Here is a 15,258-nt window from a genome sequence, read left to right as displayed (position 1 = left end):
AGGAAACACAGCATGGCTAACGAGGGGTCATGTTGCATAATTTGATTTGACAAATATGCCACAAAATGACTAAACATAAGCAGTATTTTCACCGATTGTTCCACATTGTTTTGATGAAGCCTGTTCGTGGAAAAATGCAGCTCTTCGAAAAACAAGGGAGGTCGGCACGGCTAGCGCGCAGTGCACGCACGCGCGCATGGCGGCGTGCTTTCACTTTAAACTGTGTTTAAAGTGAAAGCACGCGTGTTTACAAGATGGTGGCGGACTGTCCACTGTCCTTACATGCACGCGCATGCTGTTCGGTTTGGACAAATGGTGAGAGCATCCATCTTTGTCCATCCCTACGCGTGCATGTAAGGCTTTGGCAGAATCGATTACAAAAGGTCTCTCTGACGAGTGCAGGGCATGCGCTGCTTTCGCCAGGCGAGACCTAAAAAGTTACTTTGTGCAATGTTATTCTTGAAGTGTTCTGCTCATTGGACCTTTATTGACTCTGTTGTTGCGGCAGAAGGGTGGCTTTCACGCTGCCTTTCAGAACAGGACAGATGGCTCTGGAGGGCAGCAAGGGTATTATAAACACCCTCTACCATTTGTTCAATTTAATGGTGTGGATGCAGACCTTTAAACCAGCCACAAGTTGGGGGTTGGATGCTGGCCCTTTCTTTACTTGGGAGCAAATCTTATGTTCACTTCTGGAGCTTGGAAAAAGGGCGAGTGGAAAGGAGTTGGAATCCCCTGGTGACTCTACACTAAGATCCCCGGTCCATCAAGCTCCCCTGCAAGGACAAGCCCGGTGCATTTCATCTGTCCTTCCCGCTCTGCTCACCCTTTCCCTTTCCGCCTTTTCTCCTCTGTTATTCCAATTGCATCTCTTCTTCTCCACTTCTTTTGTGATTGGCAACACAAGCTTCTTTTATGCGCCTCCAACCTCCTTTCTGGCCTCCCACTTTCGTGACTTGCCCCTGCCTTTCCTGCAGCTGCTTCAGCTAATTGTAGTGCATTGTAACATTCTCACAAGCTTTTACACATTTCTACATGCAACTCAGTCACACACCATACTTGTAGACTTAATAAAGAATCCTTTCATTTGAATAGCTTTCTACACACACATTGCAGCCGTGAAATGTGATCTGTTAGCTGTTTTTTTAGAAGCGGTTTTGAGCAGCCACGCCCCAAGATGACTCACTCTCCTGCTACATCCAAATTTATTGACGTCAATGCAGACTAACCATCGAGCTTTTATCTCTTATAAAGTATTAAATTGCTGCACTTCCAGCATGCTTGTAACTCATCCTATTGCTTTTTTACTTTATCTTTTTGTTCAGAAAAAGTTTCTATTGGAAAATGTTAAATAAAATTTGAGTGATGCCGGTGCACAGTAGAAATGCATACCGTTCCAGGCCACACTTGCTTTGTTGACAGTGGTCGATAGATGAGTATTCCAAGTTCATCCACTAACCCACTATAGCAGTTGCTTCACATGTTTCACACACTTTTTTCACTTGAAACAGGGCCGATTTTGTGGCTCCCTATGCGCTCTGTAAAAATAAAAATAAAAAAACAGACCTGAATTTTAATAAATGAAAATATGCAAACCGCCTAACAGAATTGCTGAAGCACGATTAATACATTTCAAGCCATTCTATTTAGAGGTCAGAAATGTTCGCTGTTATGCGTAAGGAAAACAATCAAAATACAACAGAACCTGAGGCTTTGCTAATGCTGGTTTCTTTTAAGAGAGGAGTGTTCAAAATAAGCAACAGTGAACTGGATGGAATTTATATTTTGAAAGTACTGGGCTAAACATTAATTGTAAAGCACAAACTTCGTTTTAGTTTTGATGCCATCAAATAAAAAGGCAACCATACTTTTACCTGAATGAATTAATAAAATATTCTTAATCCCTCCTAATTACTTTCTGTTAAGAGCAAGATCATGTGCCATGGCCAGACCTGGAAACAAAGGTAGCACTGAATTTCCAGAAAAAAGTACAGATGCCAGTACATTTATGCTATTTTTAATAATTTTTTTTAACAAGAGATGTTCATCAGAAAGGTAGGTCTAATCGAAGAGACCAAATCCCATATCTTCATCAGACTCCTCGGACTCCTCCTTCTTCTCTTCCTCTTTCTTTTCGGCTGCAACAAATAAAATCGAGTAATTAAGTTATGCTCTAATTTGTACACTACTAAAACAAGGTCATGCTATTTCAAAATAAGTGTGATTGGCATCAAGATCTGAAATACACAAAGAGCTCCACTGGAGTGGACAGCCGTTTGACATTCTGATGGCGATGTGCAGGGCCGGCTTTAGTGCTGGTGGCGCCCGGTGTGACAATCATTTTTGGTGCCCCCATGCCCAATACCCCATGACCGCCTCTTCAGATTCTCTACTGAACACCGGGCAAAAGTACCCCTCATCTCTCCAAACATACGTTATTGCTAAACACAGCGCCCCCTTCTGAGGTTAGCGCCCCCTCCACAGGTCAACGCCCAGTGCGGTCGCACCAGTGGCACTGCCCTAAAGCCGGCCCTGGCGATGTGCTAGTTTCTTGGTTAGTGTTTCAAATTGTTAATCTCTTTCTTGTAAAACAAGGTATGCTGGATTCTAGTCTGCATTGGTAAACTTGGATTTTAGAAGCAAGCGCTCTTCCTGGTCACATCTTTGTTTCTTTATGAATTTCAGATTGTGCCCCCTCTAAGCTCCGATGTATCCAATACAATCGACAGTCTCATCTCCTTTAAGCCAGAATCTTAATTATAGGACTGCTTTCTTCGTTCTAGGGGATATACAAGCTCTGTACGAGATTCCCAGACCACCCAGGAGTAAGTGTAACTTTTCAACCATTTTTATAACCCGTTGCAAACGGCAACGAATATCAGGGGTGCTGAATATCGAGTCAGGGTACTCTCGATTCCACCTAATATCTGTTTCAGCCACCACCAGACGTTCCATCTCTTTAGCTCACTCTTGCAGGTTCTTTTTCATTCCTGCTTTTTCCCTTAGTCACTGTTTTGCTGTCTCGCTATCATTTTCTTTCCCCCATTTGGGCTTTTCTCTGATGGAGGAAAGATTAGTGCTGGTACCCAAAAAGAAGTGTGTTTGGGACCCACCGGCAAAGATTAAGTGCTGCCAGGTATGCAGCTCAGTACTCTGATAGTTCACCATCCCTCTCTGTGGTAAGAACAGAAAGGAACTTGCTAGACATTGGAGTAAGAAGGGGTTCTTGTTTTTTTTGTCCCCAGGATATCAAGCTTGGTGTAAGGGTCTAAGCTCTCAATGGCGAAACTGACTGACCCTAGATTAAAAAAAAGAGGTCTGAATGTCAAACAGTACTGCCCCATTTAATAGAAAAGTAGGCCTCTGAAGCACAAGATATTGAATTCCTTGAAATTGGCATGAGTGACAATAATCCATGTTGGTCTCCTAAAATCAGCAAGAACTGGACGTGTCAAAGGATAAAGAGGAGGATTTGAATGAAAAACTCTAAAGTTGTTTTCCTGCCCCCTTAGGTCTCTTAACTAAGCCTGGAGACAAACCCCATCTTTATCCCACTCTCTGGCGCACATGACATCTCCAGATATATTTCTAAAAGAAGCGAGGGAGAGGAAGGCAGATGACACAAACATCACCGCAATCTAGACGAGGGGCACGTGCAAAAACAAAAAAAATGGTTGTCATATTAAATACCCTAACTAGACAAGGAGAAATAAGCCTTTTACCTTCAGAAGAAAAGCTAGAAACAATAAACCAAGGCAACGCCCTAAGAGGACAAGTCAAGTATATAAAAGCTCAGTTTTCCCGGTCATAAGTAGACTTTGAGAAGGCTGCTTCGTTCACAGACCTACCTCAACCAGATGAAACTAAACTAGTTGAAACTAAACTAATTGATTTGGAAGTGCAGGGTAGGTACAGGTATTGTCTAATCCCTAAAGTGGCAGTTGTCACTATTGACAGCCTTAGTAAACAAAGAAGCGATATTCCCCTTTATCTTTCAACTTAAAATGCCATTTTAGGATGGCGTTTTCAAACATCTAAAAACACTGCCTTCTATAAGCATGTTATTTTTATTTATTTACAGTGGCTTCAAATTTAGAAATAAGCAAGTTGTGCTCCAGGGTGCCTTACATGTGGGAATACTCCATGGTGAATGAATAATGCAAAGAATCCGATGATTGAGAACATTTATAAGCTGTAAACTATGGAAAAATCCAGATTAAATTCAAGTACTGGAGAACAATACGAACTCCTCCAAAGAAAATTACAGACATAACTTGTCTTCAATAAATATATACAAACGACTAAAATGCAGATAATAAGGAACCAAGATAAGTGTTAATAAAAATGGTTAAAATCATTGACCTAATGGCGGCTCCCAATATTCATCCTTCACATGAAGAACCCAAAGGGACAGGATTCAAAAGCTGTTTCCAATACTCAAGTCAGGATTGTGTCCAGAATAACTCTGAAAAGTTCCATGCCTAACACAATACATGCCATTTTGGTGAACGCAGAAATACTGGTATCCACATTAATTTTCGTTTGTAGATGGACAATTCTAAAGTAGTTCTTGCTAAATTTTCTAATGTCTTTGTATCCAATCTAACTGTTGCTGCACACAACAGTTTAAGGAGGGCCCTGGGGACGTATTTCCGCTCGCGGCTTTCATTCAATTACCTATGCATGCGGGAATATGTATTCTTGGTGACATCAAAACCACTAACGTGAATGATAATGTCTTGTAAAACAGACAGCTGAAGGCTCGAGTGGGGCTGTATAGTTATTTAGTAACTCAAATAACTTAACCTAATTCTTCCCAAGGAACACTGGGGGTTAAACTTTATATTATTTCTTTCAAACTTTTTTTAAGAACTTGCACTAATTCACAACAAGCATTTGCAATGCAAAAGGTCTCATATTTGCGAGAGTTTCAGCTATTGGCATTGTCAATGACAATGCCTTTTATTTAGATGTTTTGATAATTAACACATTAATAAAAGGCATCATCATGTACAATGCCAACAGCTCAAACTCTTATAATGCTAGACCTATGCAAAGAAGTGATGCCATTGTCCCGTGATGCTTAGAAAGTGAAAGCGTGCATGACGTGCTGAATGGTGCAGGAAAGCATGCTGTGCCTGCAGGAGGAGAAACTACTTAACGAAAATACTGCTTACAGACTTAAAAAAGACTCACCGTGTAACAATCGAAGTAAAAGGTCCAGTCTCCATGGAAGGTTATGAATGAAGACAAGGCAGTACTAAGGAGGGACTAAAACGCCTTTTAACGAATCAGAAGCCAGCATTTACGAAAGAGAATGACAAGCCAATGGCAGAGAATGGGCAGGTCTTCTATTTCATACTCCCAACACAGCATGGCTCGCAGAGCAGCACGTGCGCTGCCCAGGCTTGACCTAAAAAGGACTCTTTTCGGGTGCAGCTTCACTAGAATCAAAACTCTTGATTTGTTAACCCAGTCTCTTTAAAGAATTTTTAAGTTAAGTTATTGTACTACATAGCTTCTAATGCCACTGCTAAAGTAACAGTCAATTGTTATGTAAGCACAAAGTGTGTACAAGTACACACAAGGAGATTTATACCACAAGGCCTTGTTGAGGAGGTAAAGAAACTCATTTGGTACCAGAAAATTTGAATTGACTTGGTACTCTTGACAAAGGTTAAGAAGCTCACTCCGATACAGTGTTCGGCTTTAAAGCAGGGGGAAGCATTAGGCAAAGCTACTCTGTCCAATCGAGAACCGTGACCCTTGAAATACTAGGTTACATGTTCAAAGCTGCAGATGCAGGTGAATCATACCTCCGAGTCCTGTTGGACATGTCGGTTCCAGTCAACACAACCGAACACAACACTAGACTATATGCACAATAGATTGTGAATAAGAGGTTAATTGAAAAACTGGTTATATTTCTTTCTATCCACATGGATCGTTGTGATCTCCGTCCCCATTCAAGTCAAGTCAAGTCAAAATTCTTTATTCAACATGCAAAAGCATTATCATAAAAGTACAGTAAAAACACATTATAACATCATAAAATGAAAAAAAAGTTTTAAAAAAGTGATAGTGAACATATCAAATTCAGTTAATGGGCATAAAAGCAATATATTCTTTTATGGGTGCATAGAAGCCCTGGTCATTATGATCTTTTTTAAATAAAGAGAAACCACTGCGATTGCTAGAGGGCTGTCTAAAGCTTTCATTTTGAGATAGGCTGCCCTGCAGGAACGAAGTCCCCAGGATTTGAGCAGTGGTTTCAGATAAGTAACCCTTGACAATTGATAACATTTACAAAATAGGATGCAGTGGATGTTGGACTGTGATGACAGGCCATCACATGGGCATTTCTCCAAATTTCTCGACCAACAGTTCTGATTAGGGAATGTCAACAGTCTGAAGAAAGTATCAGGGCGGAAACGGGTCACGAGCATACGGGAAAATGGAGAAGGAATTACAGAAAGATAATGTTGCATCCCTTCAACAGTAGTGCAGAGTTGATGCTCCAGCACAGTATACTTGGTGTTTTCAATGATCCAGCGTCGATTTGCCAGGTGGCTGATGGCCAAACGTTTTAAGGTCACTCTAGGGATATTATTTAGGGTGGCGGGATCAGTGAAAAATTCTGAATGTCCCATGTCGTGTAGCATATTTCTGACATAGTTCAGCCATTTGAATCGATCCGCGTTACTCAGGCTGAGACAGTCCGTAATAATTTCCCTGTTGAAGTGTGTTTCAGGAGTAGTCCACACTTTATGCCATAGTATAATGGGTGCAGATTTTATCATGTCCATAATATATGTAAAACCAAGTTCTTTATGCATAACAGAAACAGAAGTGCCAGGTGGTGTGGCCAAAAGGTATCGTAGGAATCGGTTCTCAGAGCGTTGTATGAGATCTGCCTGAGCAATACCCCAAATCCCAGATCCATATATGCCTGTAGAAACACACTTGGCACGGTAGATCTGTGATAAGGGGATGATCGACCGTCCCCCTAGTTTTTTCGAGAAATTAATAAGTGCTCCTATAGCTTTAGAAAAGGCAACTCCTCTAGCTTGGGCGGCAGCCCGCCAGGAGCCCTTCTTCTCGAAGGTAATACCCAAATAGGGAAACCTATCAACACTTTCAAGCTTGCTACCATTTATGAAAATGGAGCATTTTCTTTTCCCTATTCCCAGGCCACAAGACATGGTAAAAGTCTTTGATGCATTAATTTTTAAGCCTCGGTGTGACATGAATTCTGTAAAGTCATTTACTGCGCTTTGGAGGCCCATGCGGGTCTGTGACATAATTGCAGCGTCGTCCGCGTAAAGTAATATGGGTATGGGTTTCCCATTTATAGTGGGGTAATCGTGATAGTTTCTATTAAGATACTGGCCTACTGAGTTTATGTAGAGAGTGAACAGTAAGGGAGCTAAAATACAGCCCTGCCTTACGCCTCTTTTGATGTAAAACCTGTCCGAGCACTCTCCTTGTCTGCCATATCTAACACGTGCTGATGCTCCCCTATACAGCTCTTTAATAAAGGCGAGAATGGGGGGCTCAATGCCAATCTCAACCAGGGATTCCCAGAGCAACTCGTGGTTGACGCAGTCAAATGCAGAACTGAGGTCTACAAAGGTCACGAAAAGGTTCCCCTTTCTTGCCTGAGTATATTTTGCAATAATAAGGGTCAGATTCAGACCTTGCTCGATAGTGCCTCTGCCCTGTCTAAAACCATATTGTAAATTTGAAATTATGTCTTGTTCACCCAACCAGTCATGCATCCGATTTAAAATAATACGCCCTGCGACTTTCATAAGGGAGTCAAGCAAAGAAGTAGGGCAGTAGTTAGAGGGGTTGTTCCTATCACCCTTTTTAAAAATCGGGACAAAGACCGCTTCGGGCCATGTGTCTATAAAACCTGTTTTATTCAGGGAATTTAGGACATTTGTTAACAGGGGGGCCCATAAGTCCAACTGTGCTTTAAAAACGTCAATAGGTACACAGTCAGGACCGGGGGCCTTCCCAGAGGGGCTTTCTGTCAATGCCATGAGCACCTCAGTGCAGTCAAAAGTGAGGTCTAAGGGAAAGAGAGAGGGAGCGTTCAGCTCTTTATCTTGGTTATGATGGGGATCCAGACAAGCTGTAGGGACTATATGGTCACTTATATCGTATAGTGTGCCAAAATGGTCAACGCAGATATCAGCGGGTATAGCCATCTCAAGTTTAGTATCCCGAGTACCCTTCAGGAAAGGTGCATTAACAGCTTTCCAGAAGGCGGTGTTATCCCTATTGTTGGAGGCTTCCTGTAACGCTTGCCATGCCTCTACTTTTAACTGTTTGGTTCTTGCCGCCCGTGCTGCACGGTATTTTTGTCTGGCATCCCTAATTTCCTGCAGGTTACGGGGTTTATTTTGCAGGCTTGTTTTTAGATGTTTCAGGGCCTTTGTACATGATCTATCAAACCAGCCTACACTGTTCTGTGGAATTTTCTTTGGTACTCTAGAGAGTAAATTCTTAATCTCCGTTGAAATAATTGAGAAGGCATTTCTGATTGCCTGTGGGCTTTCTGAGGTGGACAGACATGTCTGGATATGCTCATATGTATTGTTAATCAGAGAGTTAAGGAACACTGGAGGGACCACTTTGTCCCATTTAAGGTAGAGTCCCATCGTGCATCCCAAAGTGATGGGCGGGGTATAAGACGGGTTTACCCTTAAATCGTCCTTTGATGTGATAACTGTTTTAATAGATGCCGTTAATGGGTAGTGGTCACTGATGGCACAGTCCAGTGTCTCCCAATTGGTAATAAACTCTGAATACCTGGAGGATATCAAGATATAGTCAATTGTGGAATGGCAGCCTCTCCCATTATAAGTTGGTTTAAAGTGTTTCGGAGGGCTACACAATTCATTCGCATATGACACATTGAAATGCGATATTAACCCATTCAAAAGGTCACCTAAGGTCGTGTTCAGGAAGTGAGAAGTGGTGTCGCTTCTGATAGAGTCTAGACCACAGGTGCCACCCATACTCAATGGACACAGGGAGCAGTTAAAGTCCCCTGCCCATATAAGCAAAATATCTGTTTGAAGATGGGACTCAACTTTAATTAAATCTGCCTTTAAACCGTTAAGGACCATGTCATAACGGGGACTAGGTATGTTATTGTAAAAGTTGACCAAGGTAATGTTATTATAACGATTACCTTTTAAAGAGATGATCTGGTAATTTTCAGTCCCAATAAAATTAGTAGATGATATGCCTGATTCTACAGATATGTAAGTCACTAATCCACCTCTATTCCTACAATGCGGGCTCGACAGTGCTGGAGTGTGTAAGGTCTTCTATCCTAAAAGATGGAGTTCATCACTAGACCATGTTTCCTGTAAACAGATGATACTAAAAGTGGAGACAATTTGGATCCATGAAGGGTTCGACAATTTATCGAGAAGACCTGCCACATTCCAGGACAAGAGCCTTACGGCCAAAGGTTTATTGTTGATGCCGATATTACTACTCATAGCACCGTTGGGATGCTCAGGGGTGTCATTTAGCTGACAGGGAGCAGATGGATCTAATGGACATACCATAACATCAGTCTGATGTTGATTCAGGGATGTATTTAAGCCATCACGTGAGGGACTGTGCTCAGAGTTTAAGGAATAAGCATTGGTGGATGTTGCTATATTTGTTTCAAGGTTGCCAGGGCTCATAGTATTAGTCTTAAGGTGAGAGCGGTCTACCTCTAAAGAGGGTTGAAAAGGACTTTGGATAGCAGTTTTACTTGGCTCGTTATTCAGCTGAGAAAGTCAATCTAGGTCGTCCAAGCTCGAAAAGATGGCAAATCTATTTGAGGTAGGGAAAGATGAGTAAAAAGGTTGAGCGTTGGGTCTGGATGAGATGTGTGAATTTGGGGGATTTAACAGAAGAGAACGTGGGTAGAAATAACTTAGGGCATGTGTTGAAATACCTGGGCCACTAGTAGAAGTATACCAATCTGCTATGTGGCGCAAAACCCTGCGGTCTCTAAAGTTTATAATAATTACGTCTCCCTTGATATCCTTTGGCCTAGAACCAACCCATTCCAACCTTCTTACATGTAATATTTCCCCATTGATGTCATTGGGGAGAGTCCTGTTTTTGGTGAGCCAATATACAACCTTATTTTTAAGTTCCTGATAGGTCTCTGATTTGTCTCTAGCGAGTACAGGAACACCAGCAAGAATCACCACATATGGAGCTGCTTCTGGCGGCAGGTCGATGTGGTCGGTCATTCGCTCCGGGCCTAGTGAAAGTGACTGTGTGTTGGCATAGCCATTATTGGGATCTATCAGGTTATGCTTTGGGATAGCTGTGGGATGCTTGCTAACTAGGGCACTATTTTCCTGTATGGGCTTTGCTGGAGGTAAAGTTGTCATTCTAGGTGGTGATGTTACCTGGATTAATTTTTGGTCTGAGAAGGTATGACCAGCATTTGATGAGTCAATGGGATTTTTTGGAAGACTAAAGTTGGAATCCCTAATGGGTGTGGTAAGCAAGCTGACAGTTGTTTCCAGGGATGTTAGCTGGACAGCAAGATTTTTCATTCTTTCCACTAAAGGGGAGAGTAAAGATTTCACCAAATGCTCAATATCTAGTAACAATTTAGGGGGATATGGTGGGCATATCTGGATATCGTCCTGCACAAATTCTACAGGTGTTGGGGTCTGGACAGCTGAAAGGGTTGGTTTAGGAAGAGGGACATTGATATTTTTCTTACGTTTGGTGATTTTAGTACTCGTAGGTTTGTTCCTAGGGGGATTTTTCTTAACTTTCTTGAGGGTTTTAATCGGAATCTGTTCCGTTATTGAATTGTCAGTGGTATATGGGATATCGGAAGTATACCCGTTGTTAGTATTTGGCACGATTAATGTGTCCGTGACGGTAGGGGTCTGGGAAGTGAGATTCAAATCAGGTACGGAGGGCACAACAGGGTTAGAGATAAAGGTGGTAGGAGGTGAAGGTACATCCACGATATGTCCTAACGACGAGCGTTTTTGAAACAAGGGCTCTAAGGACAGACGACGTTCAGCGATGGCTATCTCCTGCTCCAAGACGGTAGCAGCCCTGGTAATGAAGTGGTCTAAGGTCCCCCTAACTGATCCTCCCACCACGGATTTCCTGCCTTGGCTTGCGCGGGTAGTCATGATATTTCTATAATATACGGGGCAGAATGAAAATAAAAATAAATAAAACAATGGCAAAAAACAACGTACTGCGGGATAATAGAATTTAGATGGCCTAGAGGCAAGGGCAGTACTCTGCAAACGGGGCCGCAGCCAAACGCAGCCAACCGTGGACCGTGATCAAACAGAATCAGCAAAGAATAAATAGACAGTGATAATTACAGTTCCCGTATGAGCCCGTATAGTCGGGGTGAAATAACAATGTCAGTTGCAGTTATCTCAAATCAAATATCTCTCGAGCAAAGTCCTGATGAATAGTTGGATGAATTCGAGGATACCGTCACGCAAACATATGTCAGCTACAGAACATATCTGATAACAAGAAACGGTACCTCCAGACCGATGGCAAGAGATGTGGCCCTGCTCTGCTTCTTCCTGCCTCTGAGGGCCACAGAGGGCCCGCCCTTTGCCCGGGCTTAGCCCGGCGCCCGCCCGCGCGCGTCCCGCGACGCGGAGGGAGCACCGGTCTCTTATGCGCCTCCGGGCGCGTAGGTGTCGTGAATAGGCGCCGGGGCACCTGGGAGGTGTAGTTTGCACCGCTTCCAGGCCGCGGAATGGGATGGCGGCAGCGGCGAGCCTGTACCCAGCAGGGAGCACCAACTGAGCCTGCAGTGAAGGGAAAAGGGCAACAACAACAGCCCCGTCCAAAAGGCAAGTCACTGTGGCAGGGCTTCACACTTTCCCCATTCAATTTACATAGAACTACTTGGTACAAAAGTCCAGGAAAAGCTAAGACATCTACCAGAATTTTGATGATACCCAAAATTACTTGAACATTTCCAGTCCTTGAAAAATTAAGAACTCGAAAGATATTCATACACAAACTCACAATTTGGATAAATGTATCCCTCAAACTAAATCTAGTAAAAACAGATTTCACATACCTTTAGTTAGGATGGTCATCTAGCTCCATATAATCATGGAAACTGCTTCCAATCCTGGGCTTTTCATCTACAAACCATTGCCATTAGGTTTTCATCAAATGATTTAAATGGGAAGACACCAAGAATATAACAGAATACATTATGTTGTCAAATGAAAGACCAGAACCGGATTCAGTGTTTGTGATGACATGGAGCGAGGTTGTCCTTAAGATGAGTCAACCTCCTCCTACGGTTCAACAAAGCTTGAACAACTCTTCTCTGTAGGAATATCTAGCACATTGGTCCCATCAGCTAAAGCACTTTGATTCAAAATGGGCCAGAAATGTACTACTTTAATCTGCCTTGCCAAACTATATCACTTTAACTCTTTCGACTCAATAACATCCTCCCTTCTGCTTTCAGAGTAGTGGTATACGCCGGGTTTATCACAACGTGATGGCAGCAATACGGATGGCTTCCCCAAATACTCACTGACATCATTCCAGGCCATTCTGCACGCAACAGCATGCCCTTTCTAAAGCGCCTGACAATCTTAACACAGCACACTTATTTTGAGCAACCTCCACTGACTTCCACGCGAAACGCGATATATATATATATATATTTTAATTCCCTGCCTCAAATACACAGCGATTTGCCTTGGTCTTTCCTCTTACCCGAGAAACAAACCCCGCACTACAGGCGGGCAAGGCAACACTAGAAACATATATAAAGAAAGTTGAAGTGGTTCAGTGTAAAACAAAACATTTCCTTCGCAAGGTGCGTGGGATTCCTAAAGCCTAGGAGTTTCAATTTCTTTATAATAGATTAAAAAACAACAGAATAAAAGATTGTCTGTAATCACATAATATAATTGCATCATTTTCTTTTGTTTCTGTGCAATTAAGTCACTCGCACTGCATAATTTCATCTGGCATAGCTGGATAATATTCAAGTACCTTTTTGAATTACAAGTGCATTATCGGTAAATAAACACAGAAATAATGCGTAACGTATCCCAGAAGAAAACTGACGTATAAGTACATACCAGGTGGTGCCGCTCCGCCAGCAGCCGCAGCACTCGCAGTAGATGCAGCAACAGCGCCACCTGCTGGAACACATGCTAACTTCCCGAGGCCTAGGGAAAATAAGGATAACTGTAAGAAATTGCCAGATGAACATTTGTACAAAAACAGAACACTTGCACCCATTTTCGAATTCTGATGGAGGCCCATTACAATTATTTGCCTGTTCTTTTATGGTATTTAATATACTCTGTAGAAGTGCACACTTAAGCATACATGTCAACTTCCCCTGTGCGATTTCTAGTCATACACACGATCTAGGACTGCTCTCACTTAGTCTAGAACTATACATAATGGAGGGAAACACACCCAAAATTACGAACAACACTTGCGCGTAGACTCGGGAAACGAGTATCATACCCAAGAAAAAATTGCAGGTAGGCGTGAATAATAAAATAAAGAACGAGCATTAGTTTGTTCTATATAGTGTGAGCAAAAATTCAGACCCAGACTGGTTTTACATTTGTGATAGACTTCCTTTTGGAATTTTTCTGACAAAGGGAATACTTGAAAAAGTTCAAGAGTTGGTGATGAGTAAAAGGCTAAGCGTTAGTTTCCGGGCTCCATCCGAAGTTAGTTTTTCAGGTTGTCAGCGCTGAGCGTGAAAACCCTAAGTGACTGGGAAGCAGATCTGTGGCTTTGATCTCGTCTGCCTGTAAGGACGGAGGCTCACACGATGCAGGAATAATTATTTTGAGCTAAAAACATCAGCCACCTACAGCTTATAGAAACACTTTTAGCACACTTCAGCAGCTTCTCTCAAACGCCTTCCATCTCGTCCCAACACATCGTCCTCATTAACAATATTAAGATCTTGACAAAATGATACACATAGCAAAACGTACAAAACAATGAAAACATTAACAAGCAAAAATAAATGCGTTTAATATCACTAAATAATGTAAAACCATAAATACATTTCATATAATTATTGTATATAGCTCCCCTAAGCAAAAGTATACATGCTTTTCATATAATTGAATCATGTACATAGGTTGCATATCTGATATCACCCTACAACATAATCTTCCCATTTGTGAGAACGCACTATACACCCGCCTCCAGTAGAGAAGTACATTTCTCCCACTTACACTAGCACCCCAACCTGAAGTAAAAGTTCCAGTTGCTTTAGGCATCGCACAACCATCCGAGTTTTCAACATCATCTTCCATCAATTACTGTCTGCGTCCACCAATGCATGTCACCTCATTCTCAGGCTTCTTACTTCCAACACACTTCTGGTATCTAGTAGTGAAGGTATAGGTCCTTCACTACTACAAAAGGACCTATACGTTTACTGCAATCCATTTCCTTTTTCATTGGATCCATTACTTTAACAATCTCCAACCTGCAACATCACCTCTTTACCCTATGTTTCTGATCATAGTAATTTTTATAGTTAGACCTACAACTATTTATCTTCTTTTTAACATCCATAGAGATCGTACTCTGCCTCGGTTGCTTCATGCATGCTCATCTTTGGTAAACGGACCTCTGCCCTTCAAAACTTCAAAGGGCGAGTATCCTGTTACTGTAGGAGTTGTGCGATAGGCCCATACAAGTTTTTTTGATGTCCATCTTTTAGAACTCTTTACAGCCATTTGTAAATTTCCCATTAACACCCTGTGGAAGTGTTTCACTACACCATTGCATACAGGATGATAAACCGAGGTAGGTTTCCATAAAATGCTTCTCAACAAGTAACCCTGGAACACACTTACACAAGCTAGAGCCCGTTGCCACCGAATAGAGATTTGGAAATTTCGTCCAGCTGGAAAACCTCAGCTCACACAAGAATTCTAAAATTGCAATCAAATTGACTTTCTCCATCACACACTCTTAACATTTAGAAAACAAGTCATACAATACAACAATGTTTTGATAAACACCCTGCCGATCTTGTATTGGTCCAAGCATAAAAAGGTAGCATTTCCCATGGCTCATCCGGACAAGCGAAAAGACATCAGCCTAAAACGTATAAAACTCTTATTCGCATTTGAGTATGCCACGCATTCACGCTCAAACCTCCCCCTCTCAAAATCAACTCCTGGCTATCAATGCATTTGCACTCTTTTCTTACACTTGATG

The 15,258-nt window shown here is 42.1% G+C and overlaps 1 protein-coding gene across 2 annotated transcripts in view; it reads right to left on the bottom strand.

The window, feature by feature from the left end:
- Positions 1–2,002: 2,002 nt before the first annotated feature.
- The window catches only part of LOC146866631 (uncharacterized), a 457,856-nt gene continuing 444,600 nt past the window's right edge, over positions 2,003–15,258 (bottom strand). For both annotated transcript variants that reach the window (XM_085600089.1, XM_085600094.1), the window contains exons 5-6: positions 13,134–13,223; positions 2,003–2,138 (exon numbers count right to left, since the gene is read on the bottom strand). In XM_085600089.1, coding sequence (XP_085456215.1) covers positions 2,062–2,138; positions 13,134–13,223 — 167 coding nt within the window. In that variant the 3' untranslated portion in view covers positions 2,003–2,061. The remainder of the gene's footprint in view (positions 2,139–13,133; positions 13,224–15,258) is intronic.

The sequence above is a fragment of the Triturus cristatus genome, chromosome 1_2 (assembly GCF_964204655.1).
Source record: "Triturus cristatus chromosome 1_2, aTriCri1.1, whole genome shotgun sequence".
NCBI lineage: Eukaryota > Metazoa > Chordata > Amphibia > Caudata > Salamandridae > Triturus > Triturus cristatus.
Note: the sequence above shows the minus strand (reverse complement) of the source record. Positions and strands in the feature narration are given on the sequence as shown.